This window comes from Ranitomeya variabilis, chromosome 6 (assembly GCF_051348905.1).
Source record: "Ranitomeya variabilis isolate aRanVar5 chromosome 6, aRanVar5.hap1, whole genome shotgun sequence".
NCBI classification, from domain to species: Eukaryota; Metazoa; Chordata; class Amphibia; order Anura; family Dendrobatidae; genus Ranitomeya; species Ranitomeya variabilis.
In genome coordinates this window covers 413,579,501-413,602,640 of record NC_135237.1, presented here as the reverse complement: position 1 = coordinate 413,602,640, position 23,140 = coordinate 413,579,501, and the positions used below count along the sequence as shown (strand labels likewise).

Sequence of the window (23,140 nt, the reverse complement as noted above, 5' to 3'; positions counted from 1 at the left end):
CTCTCTCGTGTGGAATTGTGCGAAAGGTACTGCTGGCAGACATGAAGAGAGAGAGCCCAGTAGCGACATCCCCTTCCTTAGAGTCATGGAGGGGTTGTGTAGAGATCGTGCTATCAGTCATTATATTGTCTTTTTTGGACACTGGGAGTCGGCATTCTTGGACCTGGGAGTCTAATGTTAGTCCCAGAAACTCCTGAATTTGACAGGGTTCCAACTCTGATTTTTTTATATTTATGAGCCAACCCAAGTCCATTAGAATATTTATCACTCGGTCCTGCTGTTCCCTGCAACTTTGAGCCAAGTCGCTTGCAATAAGAAAATCGTCCAAGTAAGGGACTATTAATATATTTTGTTCCCTTATGTGGGCCATCATTTCCACTACTATTTTTGTAAACACTCGTGGAGCAATTGAGATCCCGAACGGGAGGGCTCTGTATTGGAAATTTCTTACTTGACCCTCTATGGGTACCGACATCCTGAGAAATTTCTGAGATTGTTTGTGGATGGGTACATGATAATATGCGTCGGTTAGGTCTATCACGACCATGTAGCAGTTCGGAAAGAGGATTTTTATGGTAGACTTTATTGTTTCCATTTTGAATTTTTGATTTTTTACATATTTGTTCAGGTTTTTTAGATTTATTATCGTTCGAAAAGAGCCGTCGGGTTTTGGCACTAGAAATAGCGGGGAGTAAAATCCCTTCCCTATTTCTTGAGGGGAGATCTCTTGAATTACAGATTTTTGTAATAGGGAAATAATTTCCTTTTCTAGTGCGGCTTGCTCTGCTGCTGAAGACCTTGTCTTTGTTACTACATAATTTTGAGGGGGTAAAGAGAGAAAATCTATTTTTAGACCGTGGTGAATTAGATTTAGGATTTTCTTCCAGGCGGGAAGGAATGAAGTGAGTCTTCCTCCCACCATAGGGAAAATGTAATTTGGAGGGTTTTTTGTCACGGGAGGTGTTGCCAAAAAGGTAACCCCTATCTTTTCTCCTTCCTTATTCCCATTTACTCTGTTCTCTGGGGGGTCTTCGGCGAAAAAATCTCCGGCTCTGAAAGGACTGGTCCCATTTTTGGAAAACCTTTCTTTTTGTCCCCAGCTTTCTGAAGGATGTCATCCAAGGTCTCCCCAAACAAGAAATTTTCCTCACATGGAATGGAACATAATTTTAATTTCGTCTGGAGATCCCCCGGCCAACTTTTAAGCCATAAAGTTCTTCTGGCTGCGTTGGAAAGGGCAGCGGCTTTGGATGTTAAGCGCACAGAGTCCGCTGAAGAATCCGCTAGGAACGCTGCTGCCGCTCTAATTACAGGGATTGAATCCAGTAACTTATTCCTGGGTGACCCGTCTTTAATCTGTTTTTCTAATTGGTCAATCCACACCATTAAAGATCTGGAGGTGCATGTCGCAGCAACCGCAGGTCTCAAGCTACCTCCAGCCGATTCCCACGCCCCGTTGAGAAAAGTATCCGCTTTTTTATCTAAAGGGTCCTTAAGGGTACCCATATCCTCAAATGGGAGCGCAAATTTTTTCGAAGCCTTAGCTACCGCGACATCCAATTTAGGCGCCTTATTCTAGGAAGTAGACGCCTCGTCTTCGAATGGATACTTCCTTTTAAGCGAGGGTACTGAGGAGTTTCTGCTATCAGGTTTCTTCCACTCTTTTTTAATCAGCGTTTGGATGTTGGAATTTAGGGGAAATGTTCTCCGCTTTTTCTGCCCTAGACCACCGAACATTATGTCTTGAGCCGTTCTATCGGGACGGGGGTCCTCTACCCCCATAGTAGCTCTAACTGCTTTTACTAGAGTATCTACCTCCTCTAGTGGGAAACAGTGACGGCCCGAATCTTCGTCGGAGGAAGATAATGAGGAATCAGATTTGTTAGAATCTGTGTCCTCGGATGAAGACTGGTCAGAGTGGGAATATACTGTCTCTTTTTTCTTATCTTTCCCTTTTTTGAAAGATATAAGCGCATTCTGAACCTCAGATCTGATCATCGTTTTTAGGTCAGATGCAAAATCGGGGGTCTCTTCACATAGTAATCGTTGAATACACGATTTACAATGCTTTTTGTTCCAGGTTACCGGCAAAGCTTTGTCACAGGTGGGGCAGGATTTATTTTTCTTTTTCTCCAACCTCTTCTTTCCCTATTAAGGGAGAAGAAGGAACCCCATTATAAAATATGAACTTTCTCGGAGATCACTCACCATTCAGACGTGAACGTAGGTACCGGTTGTGGAAGAGGGCCCGGGTCTGGTAGAGGAAACTCTTGAGGAGGAGAGTTGATCACTGCAGCACATCTGCTGCGCTGCGTGGAATGGCTGCTAGACCCACTTCTCCTGGCCTTAGGGTCCGCCTGCTTCCTATGGTGCTGGTGCTGCTGCCTCGGCTGCTGCTCCGGTTCCTGCTGCAAGTCGCTATCCTCCATGTTTCCAGGGAGTTAGTGCAGCAACCATGTGTGCACTATCTCCCTATTTGAATCTGGCGCCACTTCCCAGCGTCCGGCGTTCTTCCGGTCCTACGTCACGTCCCCCGGGGAGAAAAAGCTACCGCGCATGCGTGCGGCGATGACCCGGAAGTCCTGCCTCATTTCCGGAGCGGCGGCCATCTTTGTACACCCGGAGCGTGCGCTTGTCGGCACAGAAGCTCCGGGTGTCTCAGCGCCCCTTCCTCATTCAGAGTGGCGGCGATTCTCCCCCCGCACACCCTGAAGAACCCCTCGGTTCCAGCGATGGCGGCTTTGGACACCGGACGAGCCGCGGCAGGAGCCTCCTCGCTGCCGGAACCCGGCTGTCTGGTCCCGGTCCATGGGATACGGCGTCTTCTTACAGGTACCACCGAAAAGAGGTTCCCCGTCAGGGACAGGAAACCAACTGATGTGAGGGAGAGGTACCGCCTTTTTTATCTGTAGGTTTCCTGTCCCTGAAGGGCGGATCCCCTCTCGCCGTAGTGCTGTCATGGGAGACCGAGAAAAGGAGGTTAGATTATACTCACCCAGGGACGGTCCTGCTGTGGTCCGGGTCCGATGGGTGTCTCAGGTCTGGTCCGGAGCCTCCCATCTTCATTCTATGACGTCCTCTTTTGGTCTTCACGCAGCGGCGCAGGCGTACTTTGCCCTGTTGAGGACAGAGCAAAGTACTGCAGTGCGCAGGCGCCGGGACAGGTCAAAGAGGCCTGGCACATGCGCACTGCAGTACTTTGCTCTGCCCACAACAGGACAGAAAAAGTACGCCTGCGCCGCGACGTGAAGACCAGAAGTGGACGTCATGGAATGAAGATGGGAGGCTCCGGACCGGACCTGAGACACCCATCGGACCCGAACCGCAGCGGGACCGCCCCTGGGTGAGTATAATATAACCTCTTTTTCTCATCTTTTAGGTAACATCGGGGGCTTATCTACAGCATTTCATAATGTTGTAGATAAGCCCCTCATGACCGTGAGCTTACCTCACCATCAATTTTGGGGGTGACAGGTCCCCTTTAAGGAATGGGCAAAAATCCCAGTGGCAAGATGTGGAAAGCTCATAGAGACTTATCCAAAGCGACTTGCAGATGTAACTGAGGCAAAAGGAGGCTCTACAAAGTACTGACTTTAGGGGGGTGAATAGTTATGCACACAGACGTTTCCAGTTATGTTGTCCTATTTGTTGTTTGCTTCGCATTAAAAAGAAAACCAAATGCTCACAGCTGTAGGCATGTTCTTTACATGAACTGATGCAAACACTTAAAAAATATAGCGAAATACCATGTTGAGGTAGCAAAACACGAAAAATGTCAAGTTCAGTGAATACATTCGCAAGCCACTGTACATGCACATGGGTATTGCTTGGACTTCTGCCCACTAGTTGCAAATTATTAAAAATATATATATATTTTTTTACTTTAGCAATAGCTCTCCTATCAGGTTTTTACTTCTCTCACAAGATTAGAGAAGAGGTGGGGTCTCTGAGAGTGTACAGCCCAGCACCTGTTAGGCCTATGAAAGTATTTAAAGCCTGGCTATCACATCTGACATTGGTGACAAGCCTTTGACAGCGTTCCTCCATGCCCCAGTTGTCAGTTCACAGCTGGGGCACGGAGATTTCAATGCTGCTTGCATATCGGCGGTCATTAAGGTGTTAAAAGCTAATCCTTAAACTGAGCTGTGGGTTTCAGCACATCACAACCCAGCATCGCGAGCTCTCTCCTGCACTGCTTTCATTAACAGAACAACGCAAGCCCGCATTATTCTGGGCTGTGACTTGTGGTTAAACTCCACCCACAGCCCAGTCACTTTACTGAGACTAGGTCCCGCCTTGGTGATGCAGAGTCAGCTTCCAGAAGTTGACGTGACATTACCGGACATCAGAGGCAGATGCAGCCGGGGGTCACAAGATGGAGATGAGCGGACAGCGATAGCGCAGCTCAGTTACATTTAAAAACTCAAGGTATTTGAAAAAAGCCTTATTTACAATGTTTCCATTGATCTGCCCACTACACATTGTAATGGACAACCTCTTTAAAGATAATGCATGTTTTAGGCTGCAATCTTGCATCCTTCAACTTACTCATGCACTGTCACTAACTTATAATATATTAGAGTTTTATTCTCAATGGTTTTTCTCCCTTCTCCTGCTGACTGCTGTGTGAACCTTCATTTGTATCAATACTGTGGTACAACAAACAGGCTCTCCATGTATGTATTGTGGTTGTCGCACAGCCACGACACAAGCAGCTGCGGCGCCGGACACCTGATTATCAGAAGTAATCCAGGTATCTGGGTTCCCGAGGCAGCTATTCGGTAAGCCCTATAACTATTCAAACCTATTCGATCAACACTACCTAAAATACAAAATATAGATTAAAATTGTTTAGAGCCAGCAGTATAACTTTGCATATATATAAAGCATCACTAAATACTTAACTGTATAATCTTCCAGTCACTGATGAAGAACATGAGAAGGGTGCTCCTCTCAAAAAATGAGATTCACAACTATGAGTCTCCTTATTCTTTGTTAGCTTTTTAATGGCATTAAAAAGGGCATTTTTGTTTAGACAAACTGTCGCCTATTCACTGTGTAACCATCCACTCTACTCAACTCATTCTTCGTTCACTCTTGTGGAGGAGACCAATCTTGTAATCAGTGAGGGACCTAATGCTCAGACTCTTACCATGCTAATCCAGTGGTCCAGTGACAATTGTCCAAAATGGATTACCCCTTTAAGCTTATATTTTGGAAGCATTTCCCAGTGTTTATGTCAACAGTACTGCACAACTGAGCGTAAGTAATGCAAGAAATGTACAATGTAGGAAGAAAAGTATTACACCTAGAATTGCAATATTACAGAAAACATAAAAAGTACTTAGAATAAAACATTTGTCACAGTTTACTCACCTAATAATGTACCCAATGAAGTCACTACTCGAATCAACTAATGCATGTTTGCAATGTGAAGAGCATGAACGGTGACCTATAGAAGCATGTTATATGCAATCTGATATGAGCACTTGCTCTGAATCATGGTGGGATGACATACACATAGCTAGGTGATTAACTTAATCAGTGAACTATCACATTTTTCAGTTTCAGTCCATTAAAACTAAGAGTGAATCATGATTCTACATTCTTATAAGAACTAAGGAATTTAGCAAATACTTGTGGACAATTGATGGGAATTGAAGTTGCTGATATGTCTTTTACCAATTGTGACAGTGAAACAGGATGCAGTATAGTGAATAAAATTAGTTAGACTATTGTGCGATACTAACAGCTGGGATCGAACGAGGATAGAACTACTACACAATTTTATGTTGGGATCTTTTATTCTGCTTTGCTCTATAAATGTTTATTGGCAGGAATGTCATGTATTGTGCATGTTCCGCTCAGTAACCTCCGAAGTTATAATATTTGAAAAGGAAAGTATTCCCACTGGACACACACAGTTCCTGATAAGTGCCTATATTCCTTACCAGGTGTCAACAAACAGAAATACACAGCCAGAACTTACTTTGGTAATGTGTGTAGTAGTTGTAGTGCCAAGAGTTTCTGAAGTAATTGTCTGAGCGCTCATTAATACACCAGGATCTGTATCAGGACGGGATACCATCTAAAAACAAAGTGATGCAAGGACCTGGGTTTAATAGCAAAATAAAAATATTTTTGGGACCTCTGTACTTCGGGTATATTGCGGACACTAGACCTAAATGATTAATGGATCCGACATGTAAAATATACATAAATATTCACAAATGCATACGTGTTATCCTGTATAACATCACATGCAGTCGGTGTTAGTTTACAGGTGTGTAGACTACAATTTAATAGACTTTCAAGCTTTTGCAGTTTCTAGAAGTTCAGCCTGATGTTTATCAAAAGAACGAGTATTTGTTTGTGAATATTACTGAAAATATTAGCTGGTGAAGGTAGTAAACTTTTTATCATTAATTATTAAAGTGTTCATGATACAGAGCTCAATATCCCCTAATCAGACATAGATTTAAAAATTAACTCATTGGTGGCCCGCAATCACCACTAGAGGAAGAGGAGGACCTCCTTGGCGTAAATGTATATGCCAAGCCTATTAATATTTTAGACATTTAAATACACCATTTCTTAGCACCTACACCAAAACTTAAAAATGACAAGAAAACAGGGTGTTGTTAATCTTAGCATAAAATACGACATATTTATGAATTAACTTCTACAGAAAGCTGTAGGTGACATTGGTCTGATCCATATGGAGCAATAGGTTATCACATATTCTATGTATAGTTGATAACTTGTCTTCAATAGAGACCCCCATTAACGTTTGACATTTGTTACATTGGTATAATGGCCATTTTTAACCTTGAAAAGTGCACTAATTTGCCCAAAGTTATCATTAAGGTGAGATATTTGTTGAATATGGAGTAGTGATTACAATAAACACTTGTGCAAGTTACATAATTTCTGATAAACGTGAGCCAGTATGCAGTAAGCTTCCATACTTCCTAAATGGAGGAATATTTTTTTTTTCATTTCTACATCTCTACAGTGGATGTGGGGCTCTTTATCAAAAAAGCAAAACTCTATTATATGGATATAATAAAGAATGAATGGCAGTTTTGGACATGTTTAGATTAAAATAAAATTATTTTCAAAAGAGTAATTCACATATGCATTGAAATAAATGATAATCAAATCAAATAAATATACCGTATTTTCCAGCATATAAGATGACTTTTTAACCCCTGAAAATCTTCTCAAAAGTCAGGGGTTATCTTATACCCCGGGTACGGCATGTGCGGAGCTCTGAGGTCGCCGCATATGGTGCAGGGAGCGGTCCCAGATGGTGCCCAGGGTCTGGAGGAGAGGAGACTCTCCTTGAGGCCCTGGGTACAATATTCACGTAAAAAAAAGAATTAATATAAAAAATAGGGAGATACTTACCTTCTGATGGCCCCCGGAGTTCTCCCGACTCTCAGCGGTGCACGCAGTGGCTTCTGTTCCCAGGGATGCATTGCGCGAAGGACCTGAGATGACGTTGCGGTCACGCGACCATGACGTCGCAAAGGTCCTTCGCGCAATGCATCCCTGGGAACGGAAGCCGCCACCTGCACCGCTGAGAGCTGGGAGAATTCCGGGGGCCATCAGAAGGTAACTATATCCCCATTTTTTATTTTAATTCTTTTTTTTACGTGAATATTGTACCCAGGGCCTCAAGAGAGTCTCCTCTCCTCCAGACCCTGGGAACCACCGGGGACCGCTCCCTGCACCATATTCGGCGACCTTAGAGCTCCGCACACGCCGTATAAGACAACACCCGGCGTATAAGATAACCCCTGACTTATACGGCGAGTATATCCCAAACTCTATATTTTAAATGGAAAAGTTGGTTGTCGTCTTATACGCCCAGTCGTCTTATATGCCGGAAAATACGGTAACAAAAGCGTAGCTGTTCTCTATCTTATTGGTGAGGCACATGCCCCCAGCTACAGTATTTGCACTACGTGCTACTAAGCCGCTTCCTTATGTTATAGTATCCACTTTTCATAGAACAAAAGCAGAATGTAAAGCATAATGTTAAATAAATCTAAACTTTATAATTTAATGCTAATAGCCATTTCCTTACAAGAATTTTAAGTCTGATTTAAGTTAATGACCATCATGTAAAAAGTCAGATGAAAAATGCAGCTTCAGTATGTGAATTCATTTGTTGTATTAAATGGCAATGAAAATGTACACAGAGTAATGGCTTGCATCATCACAAATTATTGCAGAGCTGTCTTGTCTTTAGATATCTTTATATTTTTGCAGCATGTCACTTTTATACATTTTATTGCAACATGTAGTCATAGCTGCACAATTAATCATACCATTAGGCTGGATCCTTGCTACTTACCACTAGTTATAATAGTCATTAGGGCTGGCACAAAAGCTTCAACTGCTCCCACAGCAGAATAGATGATTTATAAACAATATAATAATCCTGCAAAGCAATAGATATTGCCCCCCCCCCTCCCTCCCCAAGCATATTGCACACCATGCTATTCTACATAGGATAGAAAGAGCTTTGGGGCCATAAGTTGTAGAGGCAAATGCTATATCAGCTGCAACTGTAGTTGCACCTTTGCAAATACAGATGTGGACAAAATTGTTGGTACCCTTCTGTTAAAGGGAATCTGTCACTTCATTTTTGCCCTACAAACTGCGGCCACTGCCATCAGGGGCTTATCTACAGCATTCTGTAATGCTGTAGATAAGCCCCCGATGTAACCTGAAACATAACAAAAACAAGTTAGATTATACTCACCCAGGGGCGGTCCCGTCCGATTGGCGTCGCAGGTCTGCTTCTTCCCATCTTCATGCTATGACGTCCTCTTCTTTGCTTCATGTCGCGGCTCCTGCGCCGGCATACTTTGCCCTGTTGAGGGCTGCGTAAAGTACTGCAGTGTGCAGGCGCCGGGCCTCTCTGACCTTTCCCGGCGCCTGCGCACTGCAGTACTTTGCTCTGCCCTCAACAGGGCAGATAAAGTACGCCTGTGCAGGAGCCGCCGCAAGAAGAGGACGTCATCGTATGAAGATCGGAGGCGCCAGACCCGGACCTGCGACGCCCATCGGACCGGACGGCACCGGGACCGCAGCCCTCAACAGGGCAAAGTACGCCTGCGCAGGAGCCGCGACAGGAAGGAAAGAAGAGGACGTCATAGCATGAAGATGGGAGGACCCCGACCTGCGGCGCCCATCGGACGGGACAGCCCCTGGGTGAGTATAATCTAAGGGTACCGTCTCACAGTGGCACTTTGGTCGCTACGACGGCACGATCCGTGACGTTCCAGCGATATCCATACGATATCGCTGTGTCTGACACGCAGCAGCGATCAGGGACCCTGCTGAGAATCGTACGTCGTAGCAGATAGTTTGGAACTTTCTTTCATCGCTGGATCTCCCGCTGTCATCGTTGGATCGGTGTGTGTGACACCGATCCAACGATGCGTTCGCTTGTAACCAGGGTAAACATCGGGTTTCTAAGCGCAGGGCCGCGCTTAGTAACCCGATGTTTACCCTGGTTACCGTCGTAAATGTAAAAAAAAAAAAAAACAGTACATACTCACATTCCGGTGTCCGTCAGGTCCCTTGCCGTCTGCTTCCCGCACTGACTGACTCCCGGCCGTAAAGTGAAAGCAGAGCACAGCGGTGACGACCCGATGTTTACCCTGTTTACCCGGGGACCTCGGCATCGTTGGTCGCTGGAGAGCTGTCTGTGTGACAGCTCTCCAGCGACCACACAACGACTTACCAACGATCACGGCCAGGTCGTATCGCTGGTTGTGATCGTTGGTAAATCGTTTTGTGAGACGGTACCCTAACTTGTTTTTCTTATCTTTCAGGTTACATCGGGGGCTTATCTACAGCATTAAAGAATGCTGTAGATAAGCCCATGATGGCGGTAGCCTCAGTTTATAGGGCCAAAATGAGGTGACAGATTCCCTTTAAAGTAAAAAAAAACACAATGGTCACTGAAATACCTTGAAACTGACAAAAGTAATTTTCAATTTAAATCTTGCTGAATATCAACTAATGAAATTCAGACATTGCTTTTGACTTGTGGTTCAACAGAAAAATGTAAAATAAAAAACAAACCAATGAAAATGGCCTGGACAAAAATGATGGCATCCCTGGAAAATACCTTGATCATAGGAACATGTTAAACTAAAGTATTTGCTGTAACTAGCATAACAGGTGTCTGAAAACTTGTAATCAATCAGTCTGCCTATTTAACCCCTTCATGACAGGAGGTGTTTTCTTTTTTGTTTTTTTGCTCCTGTTCTTCCCAGAGCTATAACTTTTTTTAAATTTTTCGGTCAAAATTGCCATGTGAGGGTTTGTTTTTGCGAGACAAGTTGTACTTTTGAATGACACCATTGGTTTTAACATTGTGTACTGGAAAACAGGAAAAAAAATTCCAAGTGCAGTGAAATTGCAAAAAAAGTGCAATTCCACAGTTGTTTTTTTTCACCATGTACACTAAATGCTAAAACTGACCTGATTTTCTACGTCATTACGAGTTCATAGACACCAAACATGCCTAGGTTATTTTTTATTTAAGTAGTGAAAAAAAATTCCAAACTTTGGTTAAATAAAAAAAAAGGCGCCATTTTCTGAGACCTGTAGCGTCTCCGTTTTTCGTGATCTGGGGCTGGGTGAGGGCTTATTTTTGTGCACTGTGCTGACGTTTTTAATGATACCATTTGGTGTACATACGATCTTTTGATTGCCCGTTATTGCATTTTATTGCAATGTAGCGGCGACCAAAAAAAACATAATAGCAATCCGGCTTTGACAACCATAGAGGTCTGCTGGAGACCTCTGGTTGTCATGCCAAACCATCGGTGACCTGCAATCACGTGACGCGGTCACTGATGGGCGGGATTTCCTGCGCGCTTCCGTTAAGAGCGAGTTAAATGCCGCTGTCAAGAGATTCCACTCTTGGCTGTTAGAGGCACATGTCAGCTGTTCAAAACAGCTCTCAATACCAGTCTATTAGTTTTGATGAAGGTCCGGATGTGGACCGAAAACGTTCAACTTGCCTTTATGGATGCACATCAATAAATATTTTCATTGCACGCCAAAATTTCCTTCTGAGTGCCAAGTCTTTTCTGGTTTTGGACTCATAGTAGGATAGGTTATCAATTTTAAAAATCCTGGAAAACCCTCTTAAAAGGTTTTAAATGCATTTGTTAAAGTATAGACACGGTGGTTCAGTGGTTAGCATTGTTGATTTGCAGCGCTGGGGTCCTGGGTCCAAATCCCATTGAGGACAACATCTGCCTAGAGTTTGTATAGTGTTTGCTCTGGTTTGTTGCCATGCTCCAAAACCATACTCATAAGGAATTTAGATTGTGAACACAAATGGGGACAGTGATGATGATGTGAAAGTGCTATGGCATTAATGACGCTGTATAAGCTAGTAAAAAAGTAACCAACCCCTTTAATTTGATGATACACCAACACCATATTTAGCTGCCAAATCAGTTTTTCAAGCATTCAAGCGGGTGCAATACATGAACGTGCACCATGAAACTGCTTATAATAAGATATTGTGATGTTTTTACAAATTCTAGTTTAAAATAAATCTAGTCTGTGAAAATGAAGAAAAATAGCAATCACAAGATATTATTTATTTTTAGTAAAAAATACATTTCTGTCTGCCACATTGTGGTCACGATATCATCCACTTACCTTGCACTGATCTCTGACCCAAAATTAATCAACTCTTTTGAAAGGTTTTTTGTACTGTGCAAAGTTGAGCTCTATCTCTAGCACAATAGTAAGGGCATAGAACTTTATTTTTAAAAGATACACTTTCCCCAACACTATGTCCTGAAAGGGGTTGTCCACTTCTTGGATGGTCTACTGGAGGTCGTGAGACATTATAGTCCTTAGGGCTCATTTCCACTTGCGAGAAACACGTCCGTGTCTCGCATGTGGAAACCAAGCTGTGGCGCCGGCACTCCAGAGCGGCCGCATAGGAACACATGAAGCTGCACGCTCCGCTCTAAAGTGCTGGCGCCAGAGCTTGGTTTTCACATGCGAGACACGGACGTGTTTCACGCAAATGGAAATGAGCCCTATCTTGCATTCTGCTGACTGGCAGCACATTGGGATGCATTTGTCAATTTTATTTCCCACATTTGTACTTTTGACAAATTTCTGGGAAAAGATAGGTGAATTGATTCAGCTACTGTATTCTATAAACCAGCAAATCAACAAAATGGCGAAACAGGAAATTTAATTTGTTCACCCTGAACCTTGACCAGGTTTGAGGGAAAAACTCAATTTACCATTTAGATGCTGCTGTATGGGATCAGATCCCCTCCCCTCACAGTTTTCTCACAGAAAAGACTCGAACCAGATTTTGAGCTTACCATGTAAAGTCCAAGTAAAACCAGTAAAACTGAGAAATCATTGGATTGGCTAATGACACATATTTGCCTTATAAATGTCATCTTCTGTCAGAAGGGATAGGTGCTTTTAAGATTTTCTTCTAAGATTCCCAAAGCATAGATATTACAGGACACACAAATATTTATTCTGAGGCTTCACTTTTTTTTACCTCTGAGGATTCATACGTAATGGTTTTTGTTTCTGTATGTATTACAGGTACGTCCTTAGTAGCAATGTCAGGCTTCTCTGCTTCCGCAATAGTGCCAAAAGTGATGATCTCCGTTTTCACAAGGGGGGACTGGGAGCAGATAAAAAGGGCAAGTTTTAAATAATGTTCCTTGTACAAATACCAGAATTTGTTCACAAGACCCGTCTTCACTGGACAATTAACAATAAGATGATAAATGATGAAAATTGCTTGTTAAAAAATTAAAACTATTTGATAAATTTGCACTCCATTTCAGTTAGTAATCATAATGATGTAAATGTGCATGTCATGGCTGTGGTTTTGAGTGGCGGGGAACATTAATCAATAGTTCATAAAAATTGTCAAGGGTAAACAGGTCTTCGCTTTCATTTGCATTACAGCTAAAGTTTAATTCCTTACAACATTTGCAAACATAATAGGAAAACATAAAAATGTGAGTCACATTGTACCCGTTGGTATCTGACAAACACCCTGAGATGTATGGATTTCCAGTCACTTACCTGTTTTATATTAGAAGTTATACATTCATCCCATATTCAAGATTGAAAAGTCTTGAAAGTGGAACTCTTGCTGGTAGGGAGATTTTAAGGCAACACTGTGTGGAAAATTACAGCCAACTGTGACACTATACTGACAAGGAGCCACAACTTCAAAACAGTACAGTCTACACAAAGATGTCCATGGCATTGAAACTCACGTTTCAAGGTCGTACGTTGACTTGCAGCCTTGTCACCTATAGATGGCACTAGAGACATTATTTTCCTTGACCAGTTATGTATTCTATTTCATCTTGCTAGTGTTTCATGATTATATAGCCATAAGTTAAATTTTGTTAATGAACTTTGTGATACATCTTATAATGCATTTTATGCTATTATAATTTAAAACTTCAAAAACAGAAATATAAATCTATGCTGTATTTTCTATTTTTTTATATTAAAGGGGTGGTCTGACAAAACTAAATTTCATTATAAATCTATTTAGTGCCATAATTTAAGCTATTTACTTATATACGTGTATTAAAAATTCCCTACCATTCCCTAACTACACTAGCTGATATTCTATTTTTCTTCCTATTTCCTGTGTGATGACACTTCGTTTGAGAATCCCAGTGTATGTGGAGATACTCAAAGCGTCATCAGAGCATGAGGCATAGACTGCCATCACTGTCACAGCTCCTACCCCTTCCCTGAAATGAAGCATCATCAGTGATGCTCGGTCCAGGGGCTGTGCTCATCCCTGCTGTGTCCCTCCCTGCGAGCTGTGCAATCTGCACAGTGGTAGCGTCCGCTCTGTTGATGGCTCAGATCAGCAATAATCAGCCGGCAACAATATCCGGGGTGCAGAAGACTAGAGCCACCCTCACTGGGGACATCACTGGTCTTATGAAAGCCAGGCATGCCATGGATGTAACACACAGCCGTGAGCCGGCTCCATTCCAACGCTTCCAACCTGCGCCGTACATGTACGGCACATGTCGTGAAGGGGTTGATCTTCACAATTCGTTTTGCACACATTTATCTAGCAAGAAATAAAGTTTATGTAAGAAGTATGAAATAAATCTAAACTACTCTTCTGTCAAGCGTTACTGGATTTGTCAAAACATGGCTAGGACCCTATCTGTCAGTGGCTATTTCATTAGTGGGTACTCTTATTGCCTTTTACTTTATCCATGTACATCTTTAGAGCGCCTCAATTAGAAATACATCTGTCTTATGCCGATTCATCAAGACCAGCATTGTTCATGCTAGTCTTGATTAGGGGGCATGTTGTAGTGAGACACGCCTATGTCATTAGGCAGGATGTGCCTCTTAATGAATCAGGCGATTCTTAAAAGTTATTTGTGCCTCCATGCTCCTCACCACAAATCGTCCTGTAGTCCAGGATTGAAATAAATTCCAGGCGTAAAATATACCACATTATGTCATAAATTAGAGAAGAGTGTGTTACTACGTTCTGTTCTGCTAATTTGGGGGGAGGTGGCCAAAAATTACATGAAAACACAAAATGTTGCAACATTTTTGCACAACTCTGTTGTACAAAAGTTTTGCAAGTTTTCAAAAGTGTTTTTTTTGCCAGAATATTCTCTTTGATGATTTGTTGCCAAAGTCTTCAAGATGAATAGTGTTTAAGCCTTAAAATATAATTAATACAATCTAAAACAAAGTAGGTTTAAAACAAAGAAAGCTTTTGACCAGCATTGCCAAACAAGAAGAAGTTTATAAACCTTTATAATTTAGCAAAATGAAAAAATATAATGGCAATGGAACGTGCAAAGCTTTGAACAGCACAGACATGAGTTGCCAAACTGTATACATACGCAAGCATTAAATGAAAATACTTGACACCAGCCAGTTACCTCCTCGAGAGGCTTGCCATCCAACATATCATGAGATGTTTTGCCATGTTGCTCCTCTTGAGCATTGCTAGCAGCAGAAGCATCAGCAGCCCCATCTTCCTCTGTTAATGCAGCCCCCACACGCTCTTTCAAGCCAGAAGCAATGATTGTGCTTGCCTGCTCTGCACCATCCACCTGCTCTGAAGCCAGAGAGGCAGCATCCCCACTTGCATGCATAGCCCCCGTTTCCTCCAAACTGATTATTCCCTGCACAACCTTCTCTTTCACTCTTTGCTCAGTGTCCTCCTTTTCGGTTATGCCACTGGTTTCCCATTCTGCATTTGTTTCAATTTTCTGCAAGTAGAATAGAGCATTGTTAGCCAAGCAAAATGTATTAGAATTAAGAGTTTCACAATTTTTCTTGAAAATTCACCAACAGAAACTAAAAGTACTAAAATATTTGTAGAACCTTAGAAAAACACAATCTAATTATGCCAGAAATACACTCATAAGATGTGTAATATTTTTTTAACGTAGCCAAGACATATATTGTAAATATGATTTTAGATTTAAACTTGTATGTGCAACTTGTCACATGTAGTAAACTTTTATTTTTGTTTTAATTTAGAGCCATGTGATCTAACACAATAACTTGCACATCTGTAACCTGATAACAAATTTCTGTATTTTTCAGGATATCTAATGGGCCACCAAATCAAGTGTTTTAGCGAAAGTGAATTTACTTATGTTTTATACATGTTTGGCATCAATTTCTAGGGTATAATAAGAGCATATAAAATACTTATATATGACAAAGAATCTTATTTCTCTCTTGCTACTCATTTTATATCCCATTTAATGCTTTGCAATTGAACATCTATTACTTGGCACAAAATGGCCAGGAAGCTACATCATTTTGCCCAGCAAACTATATTCATCGTATATATTTCTAGACACATTTTATCTGTATAGTATTCAGAACATTATATAAACGATTCTAAGTGTAGCAGTGATTGTAGCCCATTGTGTCATGGCAGTTGTGGAAACGCTAGTCTCATAATACCCTTCCTTCAGCACAACATCCATTTTTAAAAACATAAGCAAGTTACAATTTAAAGCTGGATAAGAAAATTAATAAACACATCCAATGAGCAGCCACCTGAGCCCAGTTTTGTGAAGTAGTGGTAACCTCTCCTATGAACTCAGATGGCTTTCTTGTAGATTCTAACAAACTGTAGATATCAGAACCATCCATGAGTTTGTCACCAGAGGACTGTTTGGTCTAAACAGACAAAGAAATGAAATGTCATATTGGCAGGACAGGAACATAAGGAGAAGAAGGATAAGACAAACAGAGAGAGATAAGTGGACAAGACAAATACACAGATTGTAACAAAAAAGTAGAAAATATGTGTCATTGTGGAAAAAGATGAAATTTTATATACATTATAGACAGCTTTGAACAGGTTTCCATAATGTGCACTTCCCATTAATACTGTGGCAATGTAAATACTACTCCAGAATTTGGTAATTTCGGTTAAAAACGGCTTTCCAGCTATAATTTTTTTTTCTCCCTATGAGATAAAATAAAATCAGTTCGTTCTCACCTTCACCAAGTCCAGCGCCCCAAATCTCTGCTGCTGCACCAGTCTTTGATGCTAGGCTGCAGGAATGACCTCTCAAATACAGCGCCTGTGAGGACCGCAGCCAATCACTGGACTCAGCAGTACCCCTGATCTAGGCAAATGGCTGGGCCAATCGACTGGCTGCAGCAGTCACGTGCCTGTCAACAAAGACTGGAGCAGCGATGGAGATGCGGTGCTGGACCTGGGTAGAATGACAGAAAGTTTTTATCTAACATGGGCAAGCTTCTACGGTGAGAAAAACTATAGCTGGAAAATTACTTTATCTCAAAATTCCCCTGCCTCCAAGTGATGTGTGTAAGAATCCGAGAGGCTAAAAGATGGGGAGTTCTCTGACAGATATTTCAGCTGCACCTGTGTGTATGACATGACAGTGATTTTCTTTCTGTGAATGGTACAAAATGCAAATTTAAGACTTGTTAACCTGACAGAGCCACTTTTTGCTAGCTACGTATGCAAAATCAGATATTGAGGACTATACCAAACAAATGTTAGGCTTTCTATAACCCCCTCAATGTGACGTGACAATTGATATGGGATTTTTAGGTTGTTTACTGTAGTCACACCTAAAAATTCAATTTAAGTGTTTTTGTATAAAGTTGTAAAAGATAAAGAGAAAGCTACTGACAGCATGAATAAAAGAAGATGAAATCATATAACCATAAATATTAGCAGTGCAACATTATAACACAAGGAGATCTGGGAAAGAAGAAGCCATGAAGGTTAAGGACGTGGCAGAACCAAGGAACGCAAAAGTAGCATTCACCACTATCGCCTGTAAGAAATGCTGGGAAGCAGAGGGCCCTATTCAACAACCTTAGTAAAATTATTAGGAAAATTCTCTTTTGTTGTAGTAGACAGGACCTGCTAATGACAAAGAATGTGGTTCTCAAATTGGTTGTTGCTGTTTTTACCATGGAAAGTGGTGGTACCAATACAATGTGTAATTGACATTATTTATGTTTTGAAAATATGACCTTCATTGGTATTAATTTATTTCGAGTTTAGCACACATTCACTTATTACAAATTAAGACAGACTGAAATTTGTATAAGTCATTTTCAGGGGCTAGTTAGCACAGATTGCCATATATGTTCAAAATCCTGATTGTAAGCAGAACTCTGGGATCAGTAGTAAAACAAAAAACATTTTTCCTTATTAGGAATCAAAATATTAAAAGTAATTTAGCATGATTCTGAAGTTGACATGGTCCCTTCAAATGGCAGATCAGGGAGGGGAGGGGGTGGCTGTAGATTTGGATGCCAGGCGATGGACCCTCACCTACCCGAAATTAATGTCCTGTGCCGAATATAGGCCATTGATATACAACTCAAAAAAAATCCTTTTAACTCTCCTCCAACATTAAGATGGAGAGAATTTATATTATTTAACCAAGAAGAATTAGATTATACGTGGGTTAATTTTAATGTCTGTAATTAAGCAACAGCTGCAGTTTAGAAATATTATTTTACAAATCGCAAACACTAATTTTAACCCCCAATCAATTGGCCAAAGTCAATAAATACAGAGCTCTATAAACCGCATTCCATACAGTCAAAAGTAGTTTTCAAATAAAACTTAATGAAGCCACCGAAGTGCTTTCTAAAGAACCCCATACACATTAGACCAGGGATACCCAACCTGTAGCTCGGAAGCCACATGTGGCTCACAGTCTTATGAATTGTGGTTCGTGGCTGTCTGCAAGCTTGGTGCTTTGGTTATCATTATACCCATAATGGGGGCATTGGTTGCCACTACACAGAGAGGTGGGAGTTGAATGTGGCTCGCGACCCGCTCATATATGAATGTGGCTCTCAAGGTCACAAAGGTTGGGGACCAATGCTATAGACTAACATCAGCCGAATGCACAGTTATTGGCAGGCTGAGACATCAGTCTAAAGTGTATGGGAGCCTCCTTGCTCTCCTCTGACAGACTATTTAGGGAGAAATATGGACTTGGCATGTTTGAAAGTGGACTGCCAATGATTTTGTTCTTGACAAGATAAGCTGCTGCCAAAGGAGTCTGACAGCTGCTCTCCCATACAAAATAAGGAAGGGCATAGACATACCAAGAATGATTGGCCAAACCATCCTGCGGTTGGCAGCAATCTTTGTGTAGGGGAGGGATAAAACAATGACAACTAACTTTTTATCTATGCTACCATAACCAGTAGTTCCAGCAAACCCTGCTCATCACTTAGACTGGATATTAACTTAGCAAATGATGCAATACCAACAGGAGAACTTACTGGAGACAGGAGAACTTACTGTTATGGTCTGTATGTGAATTCTGGTTTTGTGCTGCAGGGGCTAATGCTTTTGGCCTCTTTCTGGTTCTGGGAGGGCTTTAAATAGCCTCAATTGTCCGTTGTCAGTGATACTTTGACCTCGGTTTAGTTCCTGACCCCTGTGTATCTGTGGATACACATCTGCCTGTGTATGCTTGCTCGTGTATGACCCGGCCCGATCTCGTTTCTGATATTTTTGCATGACTCTGTACTTGTTTCGCCTCTCTGTTATGTCTTTCGCCTGTCCTTGGCCTTCCGTTGCTCCTGCCTGTTCTGCGCTGCCATCTCTGGTTTCCAGACTCTGCTTTGTGACTGACCTCGTCCCTGTCTTGCCCCTCCTGTACCATGCCATCTCCTGGTTTAGACCCGCATCTGTCCGACTACTCTCTGGGCATCTCTAGCCCAAGTGCCAATCTCCGGAGTGCCGGAGCTTGTCTCCACCCCTAGACACTCCCCCAGCAGTCATGTGCTTCAGGTCCTGTTTGCCTGAAGCACGCATCTCCACCGCTGCCGCCCTCACTCCACAGGTATCTTTGAGCATAGTTTGTTAAACTCAGGACACGTGCACTGGCTCAGTGAACAAGTGTGGTGTTTCTGACATTATCACTGACCTGAACATTTTAAAGGGGTTTTGTACTTTTTTTTCCCTTTGGTCATGGATCCGCTGCCTGCTCTCTCTGAGCAGTTGAACAGTCTGACTCAGATGATGCAAAAGCTGAATCTTGAACAGAAAGCCCTTGCTCAGTCTCAGCAGCAGGTGACTGATGTTGTGCAAGGGGCTTTGTCCTTGGGGAATCGGGGGCCTGGTGCTAGGGATGTTATCCTTATTTCTCCTGAACCTCCTGTTATATTGCCTGACACCTTTTCTGGTGATAAGAAGAAATTCAGAGTCTTCAAGGAAGGGTGTAAACTTTTCCCGATAAGACCCTGCTCTTCAGGTGATGAAAGTCAGATGGTGGGGGGGTGTCATTATTTCTCTATTAAGGGAAGCCCCTCAGGTTTGGGCCTTTTCTCTTCCCCCCACGGCTCCATCGGTGGATGCATTTTTTGAGGCCCTTGGGCATATCTATGATGAACCTGAGCGTGTGCGTCTCGCTGAGGACATGGGTTTGAGAGTTTGTCAGGGGAAGCACTCAGCCGAGTGGTTTTGTTCTGAGTTCAGACGCTGGGCTGCTGAGGTTTCTATGGATGCCACCCCAGCCCTTAAGGGCTTGTTCCGCAGAGGACTGTCTGAGCGCTTGAAGGAAGCCCTGACATTACACCCCCCACCAGATTCCCTGGAGGACGCCATGGCTCAGGCTGTCCGTATGGATCGTAGGTTGTGTGCTAGATGGGTGATGCAGCTGGAGACCCTATTATACTCTAGCAAAAGTGAGACATTGTCCACAGCTGAGTCCATGGAAGTGGGTGCTATCTCATATCAGGAGAAGGAGAGGACACGCTGCCGTGAGAAACAGCTGTGCTTTTATTGCTTTATTGTGGAGAATTGAGACACTGGAGGAAGGACTGTCCCTCCTGTTCTTCATCAGCCGAAATGTCGTGAAACAACTAGGTCTGGGTAGTTGTCCAAATAGTAACCAGACCCTCAGGTCTGCTGGTGGATGGTTGTCCTTCGCTTTCTACTGCTTTTGTTGATTGCGGTTCATCTATCAATTTGATTGACTCTCGTTTGATATCTCAATGCCAGATAGGGACAGTTAGGCTCGAGACTCTGGTTAAAGTGGTTGCCATTGACTCCTCCCCCCTAACCAAAGAAGGGATTCTCTTTGTGTCTGAGATCTTTTCACTCAAGGTGGGCCCAGCTCATGCTGAAAGAATAAGTTGTTTTGTTTTGGAAAACCTACCTGCTGGGTTGGTGTTGGGGATGCCGTGGTTACAAAGCCACAACCCAGTCATCGATTGGTAATTGTTCATGGGGTCCTAACTGTGTAAATCTATGTTGCCAATGTACATTACTGTCTCAACCTGTTAAATCTGTTTCTGTGTCTTCTGTCGGTCTGGAGGATATTCCGGAGTACTTGAAGGACTTTCAAGACTTGTTCTCCAAAAGCGAGGCTGAGGTCTTACCACCACCTAGACCCTTTGACTGCACCATTGAATTGATTCATGGGGCAAAATTGCCTAAAGCCCGTCTGTTTAATCTGTCCGGCCCTGAACGCTTAGCCATGAAGGAGTATATTGCAGAAAGTCTCCGCAAGGGGCATATATGTCCCTCTGTCTCTCCTGTGGCCGTGGGCTATTTCTTTGTTAAGAAAAAAGATGGTGGTTTACGTCCTTGCCTCGACTTTCAGGAACTTAACAAAATTACCGTGAGAAACACGTACCCTCTTCCCCTTATTCCAGATTTATGTAACCAGTTGTCAGGAGCAAAGTGGTTCTCCAAACTAGATCTTCGGGGAGCCCATAATCTGATAAGCGTTCGGGAGGGGGACGAATGGAAGACTGCATTTCTCACATCTGAGGGGCTCTTTGAAAACCTTGTTATGCCATTTGGTCTTACTAATGCTCCTGCTATATTTCAAAACTTTATTAATGTGGTGTTTTCTGATCTTATTGCTCATTTTGTTGATGACATTTTGGTCTACTCCCCTGATAGTCATTCCCATCTGCAACATTTACGTACTGTTCTCCAAAGACTCAGGGAAAATCAACTGCTTGCTCTAAATTGGGGAAATGTTCTTTTTTGGACAGGAGTTGTCTTTTTTAGGCCTGATTGTTTCCAGTGAGGGTTTTCGCATGGATCCCAAGAAGGTGCAGGCTATTACTGACTGGATTCAACCCCGGGACTTTAAGGGGCTCCAGTGTTTCTTGGGATTCGCCAATTACTATTGAAAATTTATTGGGGGTTTTCACAGGTGGTCAAGCTGCTTACTGATCTTACACACAAGGGTGCAGATACAAAAAATTAGTCTGCGTCTGCCAAAGAATCTTTTTTTACTTTGGAAAGGTGTTTTATGTCTGCTCCGATATTGGTGCAGCCAGATCCGTCCAAACCTTTTATTGTAGAGGTGGACGCTTCTGAGGTGGGGGTGGGAGCAGTGTTGTCTCAGAGACCTGCCACTTTGACCAATCTCAAGCCATGTGCCTACTTTTCCAAGAAGTTCTCTTCTGCCGAGAGAAATTATGATGTGGGCAATAGAGAACTTCTTGCGGTCAAATTGCATTTGAAGAATGAAGGCATTTTTGGGAAGGGGCGGCCCGTCCTATCACTGTGATGGCTTATCATAAAAACTTGGCCTATATTGAGTCTGCTAAAAGATTAACTCCCAGACAGGCCCCGCTGGTTGCTTTTTTTTTCCCGGTTTCAGTTTTCCATTACTTTTCGTTCTGGGTCCAAAAATGTCAAAGCTGATTGTCTCGAAGTTTTGATTCTGTGTCTCCCCCCGAACCACCGTCCTCCATTCTTCCACCCGGGGTGGTGGTGGCTGTCTCGTCGGAGCTGGAGTTTGAGATTTTAGAGGCTCAGTCTCTTGCTCCAAAACCGCAGGGTAAATTGTTTGTCCCAGAGCAATTTCATTCTAGGCTCCTTCAAGAGTTTCATGGGTCTATGTTGAGTGCCCATCCTGGGATTTCTGCTACGCGGGAGGCTGTGGCAAGGGTTTTTTGGTGGCCCTTGTTGGGTACGGATGTAAAAAAATTGGTGTCTGCATGTGAGCTTTGTGCCCGTTCAAAGAGCTCTCATAGCCGGCCAGCAGGGGAACTGGTGCCTTTGCCAGTTCCTGATAGACCGTGGATTCACTTGCCCATGGATTTTATCACCATTCTCCTTCCTTCCAGGGGTAATATGGTGATATGGGTGGTGGACAGGTTTTCTAAGCAAGCTCATTTTGTACCCTTATCCCGCATTATCCTCTGCTGAAACCTTGTCCAGGTTGTTTGTGCACGTGGTCCGTCTGCATGGGGTACCCATGAATGTGGTGTCTCACAGAGATGTGCAGTTTGTTGGTAAGTTTCGGAGGGCATTCTGTAAAAAATTGGATGTTAAGTTGTCCTGTTCTTCTGCGCATCACCCTGAGAGTAATGGTCAGATTGAACGCACCAATCAGTCCCTTGAGCAAATTCTTCGGTGTTTGGCCTCTACTAGGCAGGATGAGTGGTGTGATGCATTGCCTTTGGTTGAGTTTGCTTTTAATAGTCGTGTGAGTCAGTCCACTGGTATGTCTCCTTTCCTGGTGAACTATGGGTTTAATCCACACTTTGGGGAATTTTCTCGTTTGGATTCTGGTTGTCCGGGGGCGGAGGAGTCTGTACAGCG

At 42.8% G+C, this 23,140-nt stretch overlaps 1 protein-coding gene across 50 annotated transcripts in view; it reads right to left on the bottom strand.

Moving 5' to 3' along the window:
* Window positions 1-23,140, bottom strand: part of EPB41L3 (erythrocyte membrane protein band 4.1 like 3) — a 431,238-nt gene that overhangs the window by 26,467 nt on the left and 381,631 nt on the right. For 19 of the 50 annotated variants that reach the window (XM_077270260.1, XM_077270246.1, XM_077270262.1 and 16 more), the window contains 4 exons: window positions 16,114-16,236; window positions 14,976-15,308; window positions 12,578-12,706; window positions 5,990-6,088 (listed from right to left, as the gene is read on the bottom strand). In XM_077270260.1, coding sequence (XP_077126375.1) covers window positions 5,990-6,088; window positions 12,578-12,706; window positions 14,976-15,308; window positions 16,114-16,236 — 684 coding nt within the window. The remainder of the gene's footprint in view (window positions 1-5,989; window positions 6,089-12,577; window positions 12,707-14,975; window positions 15,309-16,113; window positions 16,237-23,140) is intronic. The other 31 variants (XM_077270288.1, XM_077270286.1, XM_077270287.1 and 28 more) reach the window with 6 other exon arrangements.